This window comes from Vigna unguiculata, chromosome 3 (assembly GCF_037176805.1).
Source record: "Vigna unguiculata cultivar grain cowpea cultivar isolate G323 ecotype 2 chromosome 3, ASM3717680v1, whole genome shotgun sequence".
NCBI classification, from domain to species: domain Eukaryota; kingdom Viridiplantae; phylum Streptophyta; class Magnoliopsida; order Fabales; family Fabaceae; genus Vigna; species Vigna unguiculata.
Window position 1 is genome coordinate 9,490,528 of NC_140794.1, and position 18,460 is coordinate 9,508,987.

At 33.7% G+C, this 18,460-nt stretch overlaps 2 protein-coding genes across 4 annotated transcripts; one reads left to right on the forward strand and one right to left on the reverse strand.

The window, feature by feature from the left end:
• The first annotated feature begins 1,733 nt into the window (after positions 1-1,733).
• LOC114178687 (protein LOL2-like) lies at positions 1,734-13,476 on the forward strand. Of its 3 annotated transcripts, XM_085671260.1 has the most exons (4): positions 1,748-2,044; positions 2,557-2,664; positions 10,108-10,217; positions 13,146-13,476. In XM_085671260.1, the coding sequence occupies exons 1-4, from the start codon at positions 1,903-1,905 to the stop codon at positions 13,212-13,214; spliced, it is 429 nt and encodes a 142-aa protein (XP_085527386.1). In that variant the 5' UTR covers positions 1,748-1,902; the 3' UTR covers positions 13,215-13,476. The 3 variants fall into 3 exon arrangements, with proteins under 3 accessions (XP_027920539.1, XP_027920538.1, XP_085527386.1); XM_028064737.2 differs by lacking the exons at positions 10,108-10,217; positions 13,146-13,476 and adding an exon at positions 5,038-6,165 and having other exon boundaries at positions 1,737-2,044; XM_028064738.2 differs by lacking the exons at positions 2,557-2,664; positions 10,108-10,217; positions 13,146-13,476 and adding an exon at positions 5,038-6,165 and having other exon boundaries at positions 1,734-2,044.
• A 1,058-nt stretch (positions 13,477-14,534) lies between these two features.
• On the reverse strand, positions 14,535-16,532 carry LOC114179497 (DNA ligase-like protein). The gene is made up of 8 exons (XM_028065854.2): positions 16,333-16,532; positions 16,159-16,248; positions 15,796-15,855; positions 15,658-15,697; positions 15,444-15,537; positions 15,144-15,203; positions 14,957-15,048; positions 14,535-14,840 (listed from the first exon to the last, which is right to left on the reverse strand). The coding sequence occupies exons 1-8, from the start codon at positions 16,452-16,454 to the stop codon at positions 14,754-14,756; spliced, it is 645 nt and encodes a 214-aa protein (XP_027921655.1). The 5' UTR covers positions 16,455-16,532; the 3' UTR covers positions 14,535-14,753.
• Between the last annotated feature and the right edge of the window lie 1,928 nt (positions 16,533-18,460).

Consider the following 18,460-nt stretch of genomic DNA (forward strand, 5'->3'; position numbering starts at 1 on the left):
TGAAACTTCAACATTTTTTCACGTGCCGTAAATTCAACATCAACACAATAATTATTAGGTAAATTGTAGATCAAATATAATTATATATTTTTTTCATTAAATATTTCCGAATTTATAATCATCAGTATTTAACATTTAGAAGGTGATTTATTTATTTATAGAATTTAAAAAATTTTACAGTTTGGATAAAATAATTATAAATAAATTTAAATTTAATTTTTTTAAAGGTATTCAAATAAATAAAATTGAAAATTTTCAAATATCCTCAAAAGTATAAGAAATTTGAAATTTCACACATTTTCACTCTACTGTCACTTCACTCACAACGGTCGAGCCAAGTTGGACACAAAACAAAAGTTTATCTAAGTTGGCCTGAGTCAATGTCTATTTGAATCGATTCAATCAAAAATCAACCGAGTTGGTCTGAGTCTAAGGTCAAGACAAGTTGACCCGAGGCAAAAGTCAAACTGAGTCAGCTTGAACCGAAGTCGAGCCGAGTCGACTTAGGTCAAAGTGGAACTAATTAGGTATGGGTTAAAGATCGAGTCTAGTCAACCAACTCCAAAGATTAAATCGAGTCAGTCCATTTTGAAAATCAGACATAGTCAATCCGAAAATTTAAAAGAATCTCAAATGTTTGCCCAAAATAATTTTAAGCCAATAATATCTCGATTGATGACGAAAATGATGTAGTTACCAAATTCAAACATATACCACTATAAAAGGAAAGGTACAAATATTTAAGAAAAAACAATTTGAAAGTTTTAATTCTGTAATTTAGCATAAGACTTAATTTAAGTTTGAAGTCCATAAATTTGAATTCTCTAGTTTGAAATAAGTTTTTGTTAATTTTTCAATCAAGTAACTCAAATTTTTTATCTTTTAATCGACTTCATATCATTTAATTTTACCATTAACTACTTAGATATATTCATTGCCTTACATCATTCATCACCGTTCACCTTACATGTCTCTACATAAAAAATAAAGAAACATGTAATTAAGATTCAAATGTTTATAAATTTAGATATTTTTAATTGTTTTTTTCTAAAACAAAAATTGTATATAATTTTTTCTCATTTTTTATTATATATATATATATATATTTTTTTTTTTTAATTTTGTCGTTGAATAAATTAACATAACTATTTGATATACAATCTCAAGTCCTACACTAACAACAACAATTAATTCATATAACCCTAATTATTTTTATAAACAAAATGACACCGTATTAGTTTTTTCAAATTCAACGATTATGCTGTCTTTCATACTGCAAAATCAAACGATTATGATAATTCAATTAATAGTAGAAACTCAAAATTACAAAATCTTAATTTAAAATTATGAAACAGTTAGGTATTAAATAAAATAATTTGTTTAATAGGATCTTTTTCTTAAATTTATACCCTTAAACAAGTAAATATTTCAAATTTTATATTAAAAATACTCTAACAAAATTTCGTTTCCAAGTTTTCTATAAAGTATTACTTTAAAAGAAAACCTTCCTTTTTGCATTCTATTACTTCAATATTTAGCGTAATAAAAAAAGTACACTCTTTATACTAAATTATTTCAAAATAAAAACTTGTTAAATTTGATGTGAAATTAAAATTTATTCATTTTCTAAATTTTAATATAGTTTGTTAAAAATAATGAATATAATTTGGTAGCAAAATGTATCCAAAATTGAGAAATTGAGATAGGATAAATTATAATTTCAGGAGTCTGATGCTAAAAATTTCCTAATTAACTTTTGAAGAACGATATGAGTGCGCTGAAGAGAAGAGCAACAAAATAGCATAGAGAGATGAATAGTGCTTCTAAATATTTTATAAACTAAGTAATCGATACTCGTGAATATAAACGGATTTTCTTGAACTAGGTAGCGCAGCGAGGAAGATGCAGAGTCAGCAAACTGAGAAAGAAGAAGACGATGAAGGCCCACCACCGGGGTGGCAACCAATCTCCACTCATCCACCGCTATACCAACCGCAACCGCCGCCGCAGCTGCAACCCCAACCGCGACCGCCACGTCCATGTGGTCAGTTTATACTTTTCTTTACAAAACCCTCTACTACTTGCTTTATTTTCATTTTTTTTTCTGCAAATTTATCAGCTTTTAAATTGTTGACCCGTTTCAAATCAGCAACTGCACAACTAAGCAGATTACATGCCTTTGTCTTCCGAACTACTGAACTTTAAAACGCGCATTCATTTTATTTTGGGAATGTGCTTCATTTTTAATCAGGATAGTGAGCGACGAGTGTTGTTGAGTTAGGGTTTACTCTTTTACAATGTAATAGCTTCGAGATTCAAGTTAATTTGATTCTTAGTAGATGATTTTTGAATGAGGATGCAGAAAGGGGTTTGAATGCAATATCGCAAATTTTGTTGCTTGAAGTCTGTGGAAGGGTTAAAGGAAGTGATTTTTGGTTGGTGAATTGTATTTGAGATACCCCTGAAAGAGTCATTGTCCTTTTTTTTTTTTTTGATAATCAGTGCATGAATTTGGTTATTAACTTGATCACTCTGACTGGCAAGCTGTGTGAACAGGTTGGGGTCAGATGGTCTGCGGTTCTTGTCATCGCCTGCTTTCATATCCCCGAGGTGCCAAACATGTTAAATGTCCATGCTGTGAGACCGCCAACATTGTATTAGAAGGTTGTTCATCTTCCGCATTGGCATTGCTACCATTTCACCGGAGCATGCCTCGGTTCCAAGTCTTAATTTTGCATTTCATGTTCGATCATGCATTTGATTGATTATGATTACTTGTGGGTTAACAATTTAATTAAGTGTTTGTTCCACAAAATCTTATCACATGTGAATGAGATGAAAGCTTGTTTCATAAGTACATGATTCAGTAATCTTAGTAAGCTTCAGTGTGATGTGTACTTACAAGAGCATAAATGTCCTTACAAATTTGAGATAGGCTCTACACATTGCCTCCTATATTTGATCTCGTCTTCTCATTTCTGGTCTCACTTTCTCGTGTCTAGGAGGATCCGAGGCAAATAAGTCAGGGTGTGCTTGTAAAGATACTCTGATGTTCAAGTCAGCAGTTGCCTAAGTAGTAGTAAATAGTAAACATACAATAATAAATGAACAGTCTTTTACCTCATAAGCGGTGCCTAATTATACTATTCTAGTGGGCTTTTACCTAGATGAGCCTTAATTAGTTCGGTCCATTATTCTTAATTATATGATTTATCCTTCATGCTTATTAATTAGGAGTAACTCTACTTGGGGAAGGTCCTTGTTGTTTCAACATATGTAACAACTGAGACCACCTCAATTCTACTATGTACACTAGCCCTAGACTCAAGGTAGGGCAAAGAGTCTTTTTGAAAGAAAATATTGTTTTCTTTATTGTTCGAGGTCTATTCAAATGTATCGGTAACTAGCCCCCTAGTCTCAAGAAGATGTAACTTGTAAGTAACAAAGGGAATGTGACATGATGGATTGGATGCGACTGATAGGCGGGAAGCTTACATTGTGTGGGAAGTGTAGCCATTGGATGAAAAGGATCTAACAGGTATTATAAGCCTATGAGTGTAGAACTTCCTTTCATTTTCCAATGTAAATATTGAGTCCATTTTATCGTGGGGACCACTTTTAGTATTAGTGAGGTGAGAAGATTATGTGTCAGTGTTCATCATCATTTAGGTATGTCTTTCGCTTCCGTTTCCCGAGGGTCTTTGGATGGGGTGGTTTGAGAAGAGGATTGCCGAGAACCATGGTTTGTTTGTTGACACATGTGAGGGTCATCAACAGGTGTGTCGAGTAGCAACTAAAGTGGGAGTTCGTTGAGCAACACTATCAGATAATGTGCTGAGGACTCCCTTTCCTTGCGAGAGGGTTATGAATGGGTAGACCCAAAGGTTAAAGAACATTTCTCTAAGTATAGTTGGTTGTTGATTGTTTGGTCATTTATTGAAAGCATTCCTTTACTGTGCGACCTTGTTGAAGACGACATTATCACGATTGATTGTGAGTGCCATTGACAATGTGTCATGGTCAAGAGGGTTACCATTCAGATTTATTTTCTATGTTTTTGCATCTGATCACTGACATGTATGTTCACTTCCCTTTTGATGAATTTACTATTGTTAAGAAGTGAATCTTAAGTCAAACTCAACCTCACAAAATAAATTTTAAGGTGAGGTTTGCTTCCACTTATTACTATGAAATTTTCTTATCTCTAATCGATGTGGGACTTCCAACAACCCCTTATGCCGAGGTATATACATCTCGTACGTGAGACTAGGCATTAATAGGTAGTCCGATAGCAGTCTGATAACAGGTGGAATTATATGCCCAACAAACACAAATCTCGCTAGGATAGGCCTTAATTCATGGCTCTAATACCTTGTTAGAAAGTGGATTTTAAGCCTAACTCAACCCCACTAAACCAACTTTTAAGGTGAGGTTTGCACCCATATGCTATGAAATTCCCTTATCTCTAGTCGATATGGGACTTCTAACAACTATGGGTGTTTTAAGGATCCTAAATGTAGCTCCTTCGCAATTGCATCCAAATAGTTAGGCATCTCTTCAGGCTTTCCAAGTCATCTATCGAACATTGTGCTTGAAGACCTTGCCCCAAGTGTTCTTGCAATTTTACAGTACTCGGCTCGGTGACTTGGTAGGGTGGTTGTCATTGGTTAGCTAGCCATGGACATGTCTATTTGCTCCTTACACATGATCTTTCAAAAACATCAAAGGGGGGTTTATTCAAGTGGTTATTGAGCCATCGGAAAGGCTGTATTTCTTTAATGACGAAACACTCGTTGTTCCTTTTAATTGGACAAAGAGCCCTTTGAGATAAAATAATTGGCCTCGGTCCATGATGACTTTAGAGGATAATCGATTTCTTGGCTATTTTGACCAACTTCCTTGTAAGTTACCCACCCGGAAGATCCTAGGTGTTATTGTATTTGATAATCCTCGCATGACCTTTACGGCATGCTTTGTTTCCGATATATTACCTTTGATTGTTTTGCTCTTAACTAGGCTGAAAACTTGTGTTTGCAGGTATTACGGCTAAACTCGAGGGTGACTCAAATCAAGCAGACTTATTTCGTCAAATTCGGCTTCAAATTATTACTGGAGAAAAGGAGATGGTTGTTGAGAATCCTCCCACTAACGATCAGAAGGTCGAGGTCATGGAGGCCGTCCGTGATTTGCAACCTTCACCTGCTGAGGAGAAGAAACACAAGAGAAAAGAAAAGCCCTCTCAGCACAACTTCCCTTCCCAGTTCCCCAAGCGGAAGCGAACATCTTCAAGTGGGAATTCATCCGCGCTGATGTTGGCCAACCTTCGAATGAGGGATGGCTTGTCAATCTCATTGACGACATCAGAGCTAGAGGTTGTTGACAACTCGAACCGGGAGGCGCTTTTGGAATCTTTTTTGGAGTTTCAATCTCGTGCAATTGTTGTGGCACGCCACCTTGGTGCAGATTTGAAGAATAACCTGATGGTCGAGTTGGAATCAGCCAAATCAGACTTGGCTAATGCCCAAAAGCGTATTGATGAAATGTCTCATAAGGAATCTTTGTTAAACAAAGAATTGGACAAGTTGAAAAGGGAGAAGTTGAATCTTTTGACCAACTGTTCTTCATGGGAAACTTGGTGTCTTCAAGCCGAGAACGAGGAAGAAGAGGCCAAGGCTAAAATTACCCAGTTGAAACAAGACCTTTCAGATATGACTTCGGCTCGTGCAGATGATAGAAGGAAACTGGCGAGTGAACTTTTTCAACTAAAGAAATGCCTCTTGGCACAACACGAGGAAGGTTTTGCCAAGGCACTCCGGCAAGCGGCTTTGTTATTTAAGATTCCCCCTGATGATGATAGATTTGGTGTAGACCAAGATGTTTATCATGGCAAATTGGTTTCGATAAACGACATCCCCTACGGGTGTAAACACTGTTGATCTTGTTGACCTCGCTCAACTTGTTGCTGATCTCCTAACCTTTTGATGACATATTTGATAATCAAGACGTTTAATGTTTTAAGTTTGTACTTTGGGCCGATAGTGTCCCTTTAACTTTTTGCCTTTTGAACTCATTAGGGAATGTACATTTTTGCCTTTTGAACTCATTAGGGAATGTACATTTTATGCAATTAGCTTTCTTTAACTTAGTCTTTATCTGTTCTTTTTAGATTTTATTTTGCGTTGGTAGGGATCACATTGTGAAACTTCCTTAGCCAATTTGTTATTAGGAGGGATCTCATTTGCGAGGCTTCCTTTGCCGAGATAAACACAGTAGGAGCAATATAAATAGGACAATGAGTTTTTAATGGTGCCTTGTTAAAACCTCCTATGCCAAAACTCTCCTTAAGGAAAAAAGATCAAGGTAGGAGAAAAAGTGCACAAGTGACTTGACTATAAAAGAGAGTACAAAGATAATCTAAGCGTTTTAACTAAAACAAAACTTTAAGTGTGATGCATACCATGTCCTCAGTATGGGCTCTTCCAATAAGTGCTCTAGTGATATGCTCCTTTTGAGACCTCTTCAGAAATGCGAAAATGTCCTTTCCAGTTTGCCAAGAATTTTCCTTTATTTTACCTTACTCCACTTGCCATTTTTCAGAGAGGTCGTTCTTGTGAAACAATCTTGGCTATACTTTTGAGTTATATTGTCGAGCCATTCTTGTCTTGCAAGCTTCTTCTCAAATTTGTGCCTTGCTGCGCAGTTTGTTGGTGAGGTTAAGTTGGTTAACATACACTCCTTATTTATTTGTATGTCATACATCTGTCAGCAGAGGTATGATTCTCCTACTTCAATTGGGATTGTGACATCTACTCCTTATGTTAAGCTATATGATGTCTCCTATGTGGTCGTTTGGTGGCTTCGACTCGTTTATTGAGTTTAGAGAGTATAATCTTGTTGGCTACTTCGGCTTGATCACTTGTTTGGGGATGTTCAACTGAATTAGTGATATGTCGGATGTGGAGTTAGTTGTAGAAGTCGGCCAAGCCTTTATCTATTAATTGTCTTTCATTATCAGTGACTATGATGTGTAGGGGCTTGCTTGGTATGGGCTAGGGATGGCAATGAGTCAAGTCGAATACAGATAGTGTTTACCCACTACCCGTTCGTTTACCTGTCGAGTATCTGTTTGAAAAATACTTACGGATTTTTGTAAAATCCCGGATACCCGTGAATACTTGCGAATACTTAAAAAATTATATATTTTATATATTTTATAAATTTTATAAATAAAATATATAAAATATAATATAAATTAAATTAAATATAGATTATATTTTAATTTTAATTTTAATTAAATTTAACCTGATAAAATATAAATTAAATTTTAATTTTAATTAAATTTAACTTAATAAAATATAAGTTAAATTTTAATTTTAATCAAGTTTAACTTAATAAAATATAAATTAATTTTTTTATTTTTTGCAAGCAACTAATACTTGCAAATATGGGTAATATGATACTTGCACCCAACCCGTTTATGCACGAGTATTAAAATACCTGCTACCCGCAGGTACTAACTATCCACCGCAAATTTTATCTGCAAATACCCGTGAACACAGTATTTTTGCCATCCCTAGCATGGGCTTATGTAAAGACAAATATTTTAGCATATTTCTTCATTAGTTGTGTAATAGGTTTTGTATTTTCGGCCTGCTTAGGCATGAAACGGGATAGGGATGTCAATCACCCTTCTAATTGTTGTACCTCTTTCAAATTCTTGGGACTGCGCATTGATAAGTGCTTGTCATTTGTCAGGATTTGTTTCAATTCCCTAATGTGTGAGTATGTGAAGAGACTCTTCTCGGGGTTGATTCTCATGTTATATATTCACTTAGGTCTTTTGCATGCTCTACTGACATGAATCAGACTTTACTACCATATCGTCAACGTATACTTCCATGTTTCAGCCAATAAGCCCTTTGAAAATCTTATGCATGAGGTGCTAGTGCTTGTAGGTTGCTCTTATGTTTTTGAAGCTGAATGGCATGACCTTGTAGTAGTAGTTGGACTGTGGTTATAAATGTTGTTTTTCGTTGTCCTATGGGTGAATTCGTATTTGGTTGTATCTCGAGAAGGTATCAAGGAAGCTCAAGATTTTGTGCCCTGCTGCTCCATCTACAAGCTTATCAATACTCAGTAGGTGTACGCATCTTTGGGAAAAGCTTTGTTTAAGACTGTAATCTGTGCATATTTGCCATTTACCATTTTCCTTTTTTGGAAGGACAATGCTGGCTAGCCAGGTGCTATACCGTGCTTCCTGAATGAAGTCGTCAAGAGCTTATTCACCTCTACTTATGCTGTTGCACCCTTCTCTCTCCCCATCTTTCGCTTCTTTTAGGATACCGACCTTGCTTCTATACAAATTGATAGTTCGTTGGCTGCAGTCCACGCAAACAGGTCAACATTCTCAGCTAGGACGTCGATAATAACTTGTTCATCCTCCTCCTTTAACGATGCTCCTATTCTTGTGTTATGTTCGACTTGTTCTAACTGTAGGGTATCATATCTTCTAACGGTTCGACCCAGGTATCGTCATCCATCCTAGGGTCTAGGTTTGTCATCCTTGCTGCCTTTGCTTTTTCCCCTTTGTGAGATGTGTTAGGTGACTATTGGTGTTATTTTCAAACTTGCTACATAACATTATCTAACATTTTTTTGGTTAACATGTACTGTGATGACATCCCTTGTCATTGATGGAAACTTCTTTGCTAGATGGGGTGTGGAAACGATGGCACAAAGAGCATTTAAGGATGGCCTTCCTAGCATGATGTTGTAGGATGTATTGCCATTGACAATAAGATATTGGATCTTTATTTGTTCTACTTCTCCTTCCCTCCCCCGAATTTTGTGTGGAGGTCAATATATCCCATTGTGTCAACCCATTCTCGTGAAAATCTGATTATTTGATTGTTATAGGGTTGAATGTCGACTTCACACAATCTTAGCTTTCCAAATCTTTCAATATAAGATGTCCATTGAACTTCTCTTCTTGTATTTGATCTCGTCTTCTCATCTTCTCGTATCTAGTCTCACTTTCTTGTGTTTGGGATGATCGAGGGTAGAGAAGCCGGGGTGTGTCAGACTAGCAGTAAATATAGTAATAAATGAACAAACTTTTACCTTCCTTCTTCTCAAGCTCTTACTCTTACTAGAAAGTAAGTAATTCCTATTTATACTATTCTAGTGGGTTTTAACCTGGATGAGCTTAGATTAGTTAGGTCCTTTCTTAAGTATCTAATTAGTCCTTCATGTTGATGAATTAGGGGTAACTCTACTTAGGGAAGGTCCTAGATTGTTTTGGCATATGTAATCGAGACCACCTCGGTTCTACTATGTACATGATGTTTACTGAAATAAGTTAAATAGCTTATAGGAGAGTAATAAATAATTTCACAATCTTAACCAAATACCTTCAATTTTATAACTCCGCTTATATGATAAGATAAACCCAAATAAGTTTGGGAGAAGCTCATTTTAACACACTTCCATTAGCAATTTTGTGCTTGATCCAACACCCATTATATGTAGTGTTGTGCTCTATGCTTGTTAACTAATGTTTTGTATTTGTTAAAATTTAATATATATTTCTTCCAAAAAAAAATGATGGTCTTTATAGAAGAGTTGCCGGCCCAACACCAATGACGATCACATTGGGATTTGATGATGGTATCATGATCTGAGCTTTCAACTAGGTTTTTTGTATGGTTGTATTGTACTATTGTAAATCTTCATGAATGACAGTATGTACTGAAGTGAAATCCTCCATATGTTGGTGTTTTCAGATCTCAAATTCTTTTCATGATTTGGTCCAGTCCCCTCATGATCCTTTTGTATTGTCTCTCTTTTACATAAATTTCTTTGATGTGCTGCAAATGATAGGTGGGACTAGAGATTTAAGTTGGCACCTCTAGTCTCACAGTGATGCTAGGCATATGAAGCTTTTATTTTAAAAAAAAAATCCTTCACATGTTGATGTTTTCAGTTCTCACTTATCAAACTGTATTATATTTTCTTGAAGTTGCCTTACTTCCTTGTCAATTATGATTTATGGCTTTCTCGTTTATTTTTTGTGGTAAGATATTTAAATCAATATCCCAATCCTTACAGCTGATTGTGTTGGACAAGTTGAGTGTGGCAGTTGTGCAGTATTGCTAATGTACCCATTTGGTGCTTCACAAGTTAGATGTTCCTCATGCCAGTTTGTGACAGAAATTGGGGTATGATAACTATTATATATTTAGTACTTTATCTGAAAAATATAGTCTTTTGACACGGGGTTTGGTTTACTAGACATATCATCATGAATTACTATGGAGTAATTGAAAGTTCTGTACAAGGAAAATTCCCTTTAGCTTTTTTGAACATTTTGAATGAAATTTAGATTATACAAAGACTATAGTATCTACATGTTGTGGTTGACATAATGGATGTGTATAAATTTTATTTGAATTGTTTGTTGGTGATTGATATGTTTAGAAAACTGGAGGGCATGCTTCTAATGACTGAAAAACTTAGTGTTTTCTCTGTCAATGTTGTGGGATTTAATCTAAATAGAACTACTCGTTTGAAACCTTCGGGTCGTAGTTAGTGGATAATAATACAATAGCATGTGGGAGTTAAGTATCATCCTAATATACACTTGTATGCATACTAATAATAGGACAGTATTGTGGTATCTTATCTTATATTTGAAGTGGAATAGAGTGGCAGGAATTTACTGTTTCTTGCTTTACTTTCATTGTATAGTCTTCTATAAATTATACATTGTCAATTGCACCTCTTAATGACAGTTTAATACAATTCTTACTTGGTGCGAACTAAAATAGGAACTCTAAATATATACTATTTCTAGGCTGATTCTTGCAACCCATATAAAAAGAAACAACAACAGTAATTATTAGGCTGCTCAAGAATGCACCACTTTACTTCAAAGATTTGGTGGCGGGACATGGAACAAAATTGGTAAAAATATTTGCAAGCTGAAGTCACAAGTTGACATGAGGAAGAGAGATTACATGATTTTCAAGAGCTTCATGAATAGACTGACAATCCACCTCCTGCACACATCAAAAATCAAACTAGTGGCAAGTTATTGCACTGATGTTGTCAACATGGAGAGGTGTGACATTGCTTTGAGGAATTCCAAGTTCAGCCAACAAACCTATATCCAAATAAGCTCAATATTGTACGCAGGTGGATGACTTGGATACATGGACTTTCTTTTCACTCTTCCAAGAAATCAAAGTAGGACCAAGAAACATGCACCAACTAGATATAGACATCCAATATCTAGATAACTATTAGCTATAACTTTTGGATTTAGTGATAAACACTCAATACAACGCAGCCAAATTAAAGTGATAAGGACTGCACACAAGTAATTAAGACTACTCATCACTCACCAATTGGCAATACTTAAAAGGATCACCCTCATTATGATATTTGACATTAACCTCGTGGAGTATCCACTAAGGCAATAGATTGAAGGGCAACCATAGAAATTAAATTTGTATTGGTGTTGATGAAAGGATACCCTTGGAGTGATAGGGGACCTTAAGACCTAAGAAGTAATCAATATCCTTCATTTTGAAGGCAAGCTTGAAGTGGTTGTTTGAGTCTTGGCATGGATTTGGTTGGATCTCATAATGACAATGTCATCAACATAGATAAGAAGAAAAAATGTCAACAATTGTGTGATGAATAAATAAAGAGGTGTCATACTGGGTAAAAGAATTTGAGTAAAACAATTTCTCAAACTGTGCCCTAAGAGCTTTTCTCAGGCCATATATGGAGAAATTTAATTTATACACTATGGCATAGGAGAATAACTAACCTGAAGGAGTCACATGGATTTCTTCTATTGGGTCATCATCAACAGCAACATGGTGAGCGTTGAAGCAATTGAGAAAGCCATTTGAATGCAACTTCACAGAGTTCACCCATTTTCAGCCAATGAGTTGGATAGTATGCAAACTTGAAGTGCTTGCAACCCCTTTTGCATTGCTTGTGCCTGTCATAAGTCTTTAGTTGTCTCTGAATAACATGTGAGAATAGATGTCTGATAGAAAGAGAATTAGTTTCAGACTCATACCACTTCGATGGATGAGATGTGTGGTTGGACTTGCATGGTGCTGTTGGTGATCAAGCTATGGTAGTGCAACTGAATGTTAAGACGTTGCTAAACCGAGAACACCGAGATTGTGTACTGCTGGTGCATATCTGAATGAAGAACAACCCATTGCTTGTTTTACAAGAGCATCATGGGCTACTAGAAGGAAACTTTGATACCAAATTAATATTTCTGACTTTTTTGTTGTATCTTCTTCTATAATAATATATTCTCAATTACATCTCATATGTCAATTTAATCTAATGCCTAATTTTTAAAGACTAAAATAACAGCATTGGCCTTAATTTGCCTTCCAAATCTGACCCTTTTCAATTTAAGTTGATTTTTTCAAAAATGAAATTCTTATACATATTATTTTCAATTGATTGCAACATTTTGAATCTGACCTTTATCACAGTTTAATTTATGTTGATTGTTTTCAATTATGAACTTATTTCATTTCATTATTTTAATATGTTTTTGACTGACACTTTGTTTGATTTTTTAATATGTACCATTTATATTGTATTGCTGCAGCATATTCTTCCTATTAGAGAGAGTATGTTTATGAGTTGAATGAAAATTATGCAATAGATGGTGTATGCATCAGAATTATTCGGGTCTACTCTTATTTGTGTGGTGAATGACAAATTTGTCCGTGACCACATGTACTCTGAATAATGACATAATAAAAACTTTCTATCCATACTTAATTAGATATCAGATAAAGAAGTGAAATTTGAACTAACATGAAGTTTGTCTTAGGAAACTAGGATTAGGAAAGTGTTAAGTGAATATCAGATAAAGATTAGGAAAGTGTTAAGTGTGATATAATAAGCATATCTCATTGACATTGACTCACTAAACTGTGATGATTAGTTTATCTTATCTCTTTCTGGTATCCAAGTTAACGAAGACTAGAATGTTTTGCTTTTGTAAGGGATTTATTTTCATTAGTTTATCTTATCCTCTTTTGATTTTCAATTTTGAGTCTACCTTGCTAATGCTATAGAATTTCCTCATGGATTTTGTGCAGGCACACAACGAGCGGCCTCCATGGTCTGTACAACAAAGGAAACCAGTCCCTGCAAAATCTGGTTGCTAGTGGATCTATCATGCTTGTATGTCAAACAAAATAGTTATGAAAATTTATGGATCAATCTCAAAATTGCTTTCTTACAAAGAGGCACATCCATATGATTATAAAATTTTGGAAGCAATTTTAACTTAATTTAGTTTTATTTGAGATTCTTCTATTCATCTTCTTGGTCCCTCTATTTATCCTTGTTATATGCACTTGACTATCTACAATATATATGGGATGAATATTAGAGTTTAATAATATCTTTAACTTGTTTTTTTCTTCATGATTAACTTAGATTGAAAGTTTTATTTATATTCATCATATATATAAAATTTTATATTAATGTAAAATTACTTAATGTCTTGGCTATATATATTAAAATATGAGTAGTTTGTTATTGTTCTTCAATTTAAAATTTAATGTAAATAATTGTGATTATAAAGGTGGCAAAGTTAATGTTAAATCTTCTACAGCAATGAATTCGACAAGTTCATTGGATTTTTTTAAAGTATATGAAGTTTAAATATTTTACATGTTCATTCATAATCCAAGAAAAACATTTTAGTAAGATTAATAAATTTATTATCTCTTAAAATTTTAGATGAAATAAATGTCAAATCCTTACATTAGTTTGATTCAGATCAATTTATGTAATCTCTGTAATAATTAATCCCCAGTTTTGATTCTAAGAAGTAGAATTAATTTTAGCCGCATTTCCATGTTCTTTGTCATTTGTCATGATACATGACAGCCTCTGTTTCAGCAGTTATTCTCTCTTCAATATGCTGGGAAAAAATCACATAAAAGGAACAAGATTATAAAAGAAAGTGTTTTGTATTTTTCATGTAAACTCACATATTCACACCTATGCACGCATCTTGTACAGAAAAACAACTGCTACACTTACAAAAACATAATCACCTTATATTTCTCCAACTAACTTATTACAGGGTTAACTACAACAATTATTTGAATTATCTATGAACTAGTGCTACGAGGGTGGAGAATAAACGATTTGCTGGTATCTTTTTAACGCTATAGTTATGCAATACATTTAATTTGTGTAGAATTTAAATTAAAAATTTAACAATGTTAATTTTTTTTTCTCGTACTTGTCCAAACACGTCAATTAAAGATTTTTATAGACGATATAGGATTTGGAAAGATTAAGACTGTTAAACCAACCTTAATCTAGACTAGTTTATTTTAATGGCTCATATTTAATTCGTCTACGCAAAGGTAAGATGCATTGAAAAACAAATGGTTTTATATATAGCCCACACTGAGAGGAATTTAGTCAGAATTAGAACCAATGTTTGCAAGAAAAGAGGGAGAAACATCTGCAAGAACAAGGAAAAATATATCATAATATAAGCAGAGATATTGTCCTGAATTTGTGTTGCAAGAACTATATTTTTAACACCTGGTTTGGTTGTAATAAGAGATTAAAGTGAAACTGTGTAAAGAGAGTTGATCTTGAGTTTATCTATGATCACATTTTCCGGTGAAATTAATAGAATCAGTGATTGTGACGCATCAGACGATCTAAGCATTGCAGTCTCAGTCATCAGGTGGGAAATCGTCGTCCGAGGTACTTTCCAAGAACGAACCAAGTGTTTTCCTAAGAATGCTGAAAGTTTTATCGTCCTGTGTGGGTGACAAAAGACAATCAATCGGTTATGTTCATGCGGGGGTGAACATATGAATCAAAGAGAGACGGACAGAATGCAACAGAAAAAACTATATCCCACTGTTTAATTTACCTGTTTCTTCTTTTTCAATGACTCTTCCAGTTGGGAAATTTTATCATTGCAGGCTTTTTCTTGTTCAGATATCATAATTCTTTCCTTCTTCCCTGAAGCATTTGTAAAGTTTTAGAGAAAATAAAATTATTGAATTCAGGTTGTTATTTTCTAAATTCATAAAGGCAGATTAAATGATAAAGCTTACTCAGTTGTTCATATCGCACAAATAGTTTTTCCTTTTCCTCTTCAAATTTGGAGATAATATCTATCAATGGACAGAACAGTAGTTAGCGTCTAACCAGCAAAACGATGATCTCATTCTACCAGATGAATTAACACTATTATATATTCAAAGTAACACTTCATTTCACAGCAATTATCACTACTATCTATTTTAGAAATTGTCAAAGAATCACAATAAGATAACACAAGCAGTTTCATTTACTAAAAAAAGGGGATATTACGTTTGAAGCTAATTAGTCCACGACAGTCTTAGAGGGAGTACCTTTCAGTGCCTGCAGAGAAGTGGCTTTCTCTTTGCAAAAATTCTCGTGAAGTGCTTGAAACTTAGTAGTTTCACTCTTCAAGGAACTTTCGTACTGCATGCTTGTAATAACAACAATGATCAAACCAGTTTTGGGTAACACACAATCCCCTTGCAATTTATGACTCTATTATCACTATTCAATATCATGCAGAAACCATAATCGTTTACAAACCTCTTTGGAATTCTTTGAAAGTGCTTTAGTAATGCTTTGCCTGACATTGGAACGAGAATATACTATTTAATACAGTGAATAAGCGGCAAAAAGTATTAGAAAAATCAAAACAATACGCAATTCAGATTTCAAGTTTACCTGTCCTTCTCAATTTTTGACCTCAATCCCTCGATCATAGACTTAACCTCAAAACCCACACTATCACAAACAAAAAGCAACATTCACTAAAACACTGATTATGCAAACAACAAATAAGAAAATACAATGGCGGTTGCATCAAATTTGTAGCTCTTTTCATTCGAATTCAATGTTAGGATCGATATTTTTGGCAAATTTACAAGTCCGCGTCAAGCATGCATGTTTCTGGATCACATGAAAGAAGCACGCGGATCCGAATCGAAGCCGCTAAAACCTTCTACGCATTATTCGAATCTTTCCGGGCACAATCCTCGAAATTCAAACTACGGTAACAGAAACGTTTCAGGTAGGATCGAAACGTACCTGGAAATTGTCTCTTCGTTCTTCTTCTGACCATCCTTCTGAGCCTTGTCTCTGATCAGGTGCAGCGCGGACACGATTCCTTTGATGTCACTGCAGAATTGCACAATTGGCTAAACTTTTAGCTGGATTCCGAAAAAATAAATAAATGAAAAGACAAAAACAGCGAAGACGAACTCTGAGAGATCGAAATCCAAATCGAGATCGAAATTATCTTTTGTTGAACGGTTGTTCTTATCGGTTTTCGTGAGTTCGGATTCGGACCCTCGCTTCCTTGACCCGGATTTGGTTGCAGACATTGCAAACGCTTTGTAGCTCAGTGAGAGAGACCCCCTGTGAGTTATGAGAGAAACTAAGCGATGTAAGTTTTCCCGCGTTTGCGCGCGCTCAAATCGTTATTTTCACTAATTTCAAAACTTTCACTTCAGCATTCTTTGTAATTCTTCCACACCTAAACTATTTATTTGGTTGATTTTTTTAATGATTATTTAGAAATTACATATAAAATCATCTAAAATTGATTAATGTCAAAATCTATGGATTATTAGTATATGAAATTAAATCTAATTTGAATGTTTGAAACTATTTACAAAATAAAAAAATAATAACCTTCTAAATTTATATATATATATCTATATATATATATATATATATATATGAAAAATTTGAGTTGAGAAGTTATAAGCTACTCATTGAATTCGAATTTTTTATTATTTTTATTCTTAATAGATTAAGCAAGATATGTCAAAGAAAGTTGATATATTTAAAAATTCATTCTGTTCCAAAAAATGGATTAAAAAAGTAAAGTAAAATGTTTTCCGTCGTTATAATATTTTTTTTTATTATTAATAAAGAGTGCAATTGATAATGTAATTATTATTATTATATAAGGTCTGAGAATAATTATAAACTCTTTATATGCTTCCATTCTTATTGACAAAAATAATTAGTTTATTTTATTTTACTTGTTTTATTGCACTAGCCCTTTCTTTCTAATATAACAAAAGCAAATTCAGGTATTCTTGTTATGTGAAGTTCGATATACGCATGTACATAATGCAACTACTACAAAATTGACATAGTAAAGAAAAATTTAAAACTTATAAATATATATACACACAAAAAAATATATAACTATTTTTTTATGAATAAAAAAGACATAAGGTTAAATATAAATAATATGAAAAATAAATAGGTTGTCCTTGTAGGACGAAATGATCATACAATTTGGGGTGGTCCAAGATTTCGCAAAATAGAGACAATTAGTTATAAGTTGACTATATCTTTGGTCTTGAGAGACGAAATGGCCAAATAGCCAAATATTACATAGATATATGGTTTAACTTAAAACATTGATAATGTAACATTGCATCTTATTGAAAACTATTATATATAGTAAACTTATTGACTTTTGTAATAATATTTTAATTTGTATTTAATAATTTTTTGAAATCTTTGGAGAGTAAAATGATTACAAGTGAGGCTTACAATATTTTAATACAAGATTTTAAATTGAATAGTAAAAGAAACACTATAAAAAGAAGTTAAACTCTTATCTTTTAGCTCACATCAAATCACCAATTTTAAAAAATTTCTTTCATTGTATTTTTTTCTTTAACAAAAACAAAATTGTGTTCGTGCCTTTCTTATTAGATTGAGATCTTGAAGAGATTTAGCGCATTTTGGACTGAATGAATATTTGTTTAGGTAAGTATATTCAACCATACTTGTGTTCTAATATCTTCTTTCTTCTCCTTCTTGAAATAGATGTTAAGAGAAAATGTTATCGGTGTAGGATTGAATTTCTAAACGCTTACTTAGGTTGTTTGGATTGTTGGAAGTGATTCCTAAGTAATTATCAGATAAAAACACACTTCAATTTATGTAAGAAAAACTAATATCACTTCTTTACAAACTGATGGTTTTTTTTATATATAGATGGTATGAACTTTGACATTATAGGAGTTGTTGGATGAAGTAGTGCCTTGGAATGATGACATATAACGTTACACGTTAAAACTTGCTATGGTAATTTTGGAAGAAGAAACATAAGAAATGTTGGAGAACCTTTAGAAAGTGTTGTGTAATTGGAGTTTGGGTTGCTCTAGGGTCAAGTAACACTAAAAAGACATATTGTTGCTCAAGTGAGGTTCAAACAGTGTGCATTATTTGCAATAACTACCTTACTTCACTTAAAAGATGTGTTTATTGCTCAAGTGATGTGGTGTATAGCTCAAGCTCTTGAGTAATGTATTGTTTCTTATGTGAGGCCAATAATTGTGCATTAATTATACTAGCCTCTTAT